The following is a 2,514-nucleotide window of genomic DNA, read 5'->3' as shown; positions in this document are numbered from 1 at the left end:
TCTTTTTCGTGTCAATAACGCATTGATGTTTAATGGAGGATGAACCAGAAAATTCACCTTTCATGTGAACCTCGAGTTCCTCGGAGTTGGGAGTTTGGAATCACTTTTTATTACATCTTACTGTACACAAAGTACACAAGAGTCCAATTCTTTGGCTTTGGTTTTGAAGTGTTATAGCTTTGGTCGTAATAGGGGACAGCTCAAGGCGTCTGTTTCCTTTATTTGAATATGTTCACCACTTGGCTGTGTGGCTCTTACAGTATAATGGCTGATTCCAAGAAGTCCCTCACCTTAACCCCCCCCCTTCCCCCTCCCCCCCCCCACCACCACCACCACCTCCCTCCTCTGAAAGGCCACTGGACGGATGTGTACTGAATGTGTCACTGGACAACATAGGTCAGATTGTCCTCCTCTCCACAAACCACAATTCACTCGTCTTTGTTTCCCTGGCAACAGTCATGAATCACAATATGGTCTTGTCTGACTTAACCTCGCATAACCTTTTTGGTTTATCAAGAAAGTATGATTTTCAGATGCATGTGTTTAAATCATAGTTTAATAAGTTGATAGCTTGTGTCATTTGGGCTTATCATAGGATCATCATTTGGTATATCATATTAATCGACATGTTCTTGACCTTTTGGAATTTACATTTTGACGTTTTGATTTGGCTGACGGTAGACTTGATTAATAGAAAGCTCAATGGCATGGCCACGATCATCGACCCAAAACCCAATTGTAAGTCATTGAAAGTAAATACAGGTGGCAATCTGGAGTCAAATCAGTTTGGAATGAGACCCATTTATTTGATTGGACTCAAATTTGGGAAGAGCTCGGATCAATTCCATTTGATCTAAAGTGACCTGATTCAAAATACCTCCAAAAAGATTTGGAATTGACCTTCGGACTTAGTCAGGAGGGTGCAAGGTAAAACATGTTCAGATAGAAATGATTGAGAATTACAGAACATTACTTTACTTACTAGAAATCATCATTTCTGCTCTATTCTATTATAATGTTGTATAACATCTTAAACCATGGCACCTTCCCCGAATAAGCCATGATTGTTTTCCAGGCCTGGAACTTAGTTGACCAGGACCTGATACTGCTCTGATCTCAGGAAGCGACCGAAGGAATCCTTCTCCATCAGAGCGAAGATTCTCTTCTGGGCCAGGTCAAAGGTCGCAGGGGACAGGTCAACCAGGTTCCTTAAGGTCACATCCTTGGTGTAGTGGTCAATGTTCACCTGGACAGAGAGAGAGAGAGAGATTATTAGATGTTGTTATGCAACACCATGTGTGAAGATATGGTTTCCATCGAGTGAGATCTTTCTGAGCAACACAGGTCTGCCACAACTACAGGTTCTGACATGTACAGAGAGAGAGAGAGAGAGGAGGGGAGAGAGGGAGAGAGAGAGAGAGTTCTCGGCATAAAATCAATGCAAAGGCGTCCAATGCTTTTCATCATAATATACAAGCTAATCCTTTTTCCACACACGTTTGCACGTACGCTCTGGGATAAGGCGGTATATAAGTCATTCAATTCACGCACACACACACACACACACACACACACACACACACGTACGCCCGCCCACACACACACACACACACACACACACACACACACACACACGCACACACACACACATACACACACACACACACACACACACACACGCACACACACACGCGCACACACACACACACACACACACACACACACACACACACGCTCCAGAGTGGGACCGCCTCAGGCCCTCAGCATATGAGTGGCCAGTCAAGAGACCAACCAGCCCCTCGGCTCCTCCTAAGGATCCATAATAAGCCCTGATCAGAGCTACCCCGTCTGTGATCGTACACGAACACCTATCCCAAGCTCACTGCTGTATGGATGACTTCAAACCTCTTCCTATCACAGTGAATTCAGCTGGTCAACAAAATCGATCTGCATTTGAAACACTCTTTCAACAACTTTATTTTATTTTTTATTTTTTTTACTTTTATTTTCACACCCTAGATAACATTGAGTCTTTGACGATATTACTGAAATGGTTACAGTAACACTTAACACCCCCCCCCACACACACACTGGAGACAACCAGGGAACATGGGAAGAGATCACTTGCTCCCCCCAAGGGAGAGTGATTCACTGGCCTGTCTGCTCAGTGATAGAGGCTGTCTCAACAGAGAGTCTTGTCCAGGGAAGAACATATCGTACAAACAGAAGAGTATTTATTGTATATATCACACATCAAGTGTGTGTGCTTTATGTTACAAATGAGATCCATCACAGTCCTACACACACACACACACACACACACACACGCAAATCTATTGTACAGTACTTTAGGCACTGGTGCAGTAAATTAGAGTAAGCCCCTATTAACAAATGTCAATTTCTACAGTTCTTTTGTTGGCTCTACACTCCAAAAATGATGGATTGTTTGATTTTATATCAAACAAATACTAGGCCATGGAAGACTTCCACAGTGGAAGCCGGAAGAATGCTCAG

General features: G+C 43.3%; 1 protein-coding gene across 1 annotated transcript in view; it reads right to left on the bottom strand.

Moving 5' to 3' along the window:
• Positions 1-368: 368 nt before the first annotated feature.
• The window catches only part of rgs5a (regulator of G protein signaling 5a), a 9,506-nt gene continuing 7,360 nt past the window's right edge, over positions 369-2,514 (bottom strand). Inside the window, exon 5 of the mRNA XM_080536267.1 lies at positions 369-1,246. Coding sequence (XP_080392393.1) covers positions 1,085-1,246 — 162 coding nt within the window. The 3' untranslated portion in view covers positions 369-1,084. The remainder of the gene's footprint in view (positions 1,247-2,514) is intronic.

Source organism: Nansenia antarctica (genome assembly GCF_963989245.1).
Source record: "Nansenia antarctica genome assembly, chromosome: 7".
In the NCBI taxonomy this organism is placed as follows: Eukaryota; Metazoa; Chordata; class Actinopteri; order Argentiniformes; family Microstomatidae; genus Nansenia; species Nansenia antarctica.
Note: the sequence above shows the minus strand (reverse complement) of the source record. Positions and strands in the feature narration are given on the sequence as shown.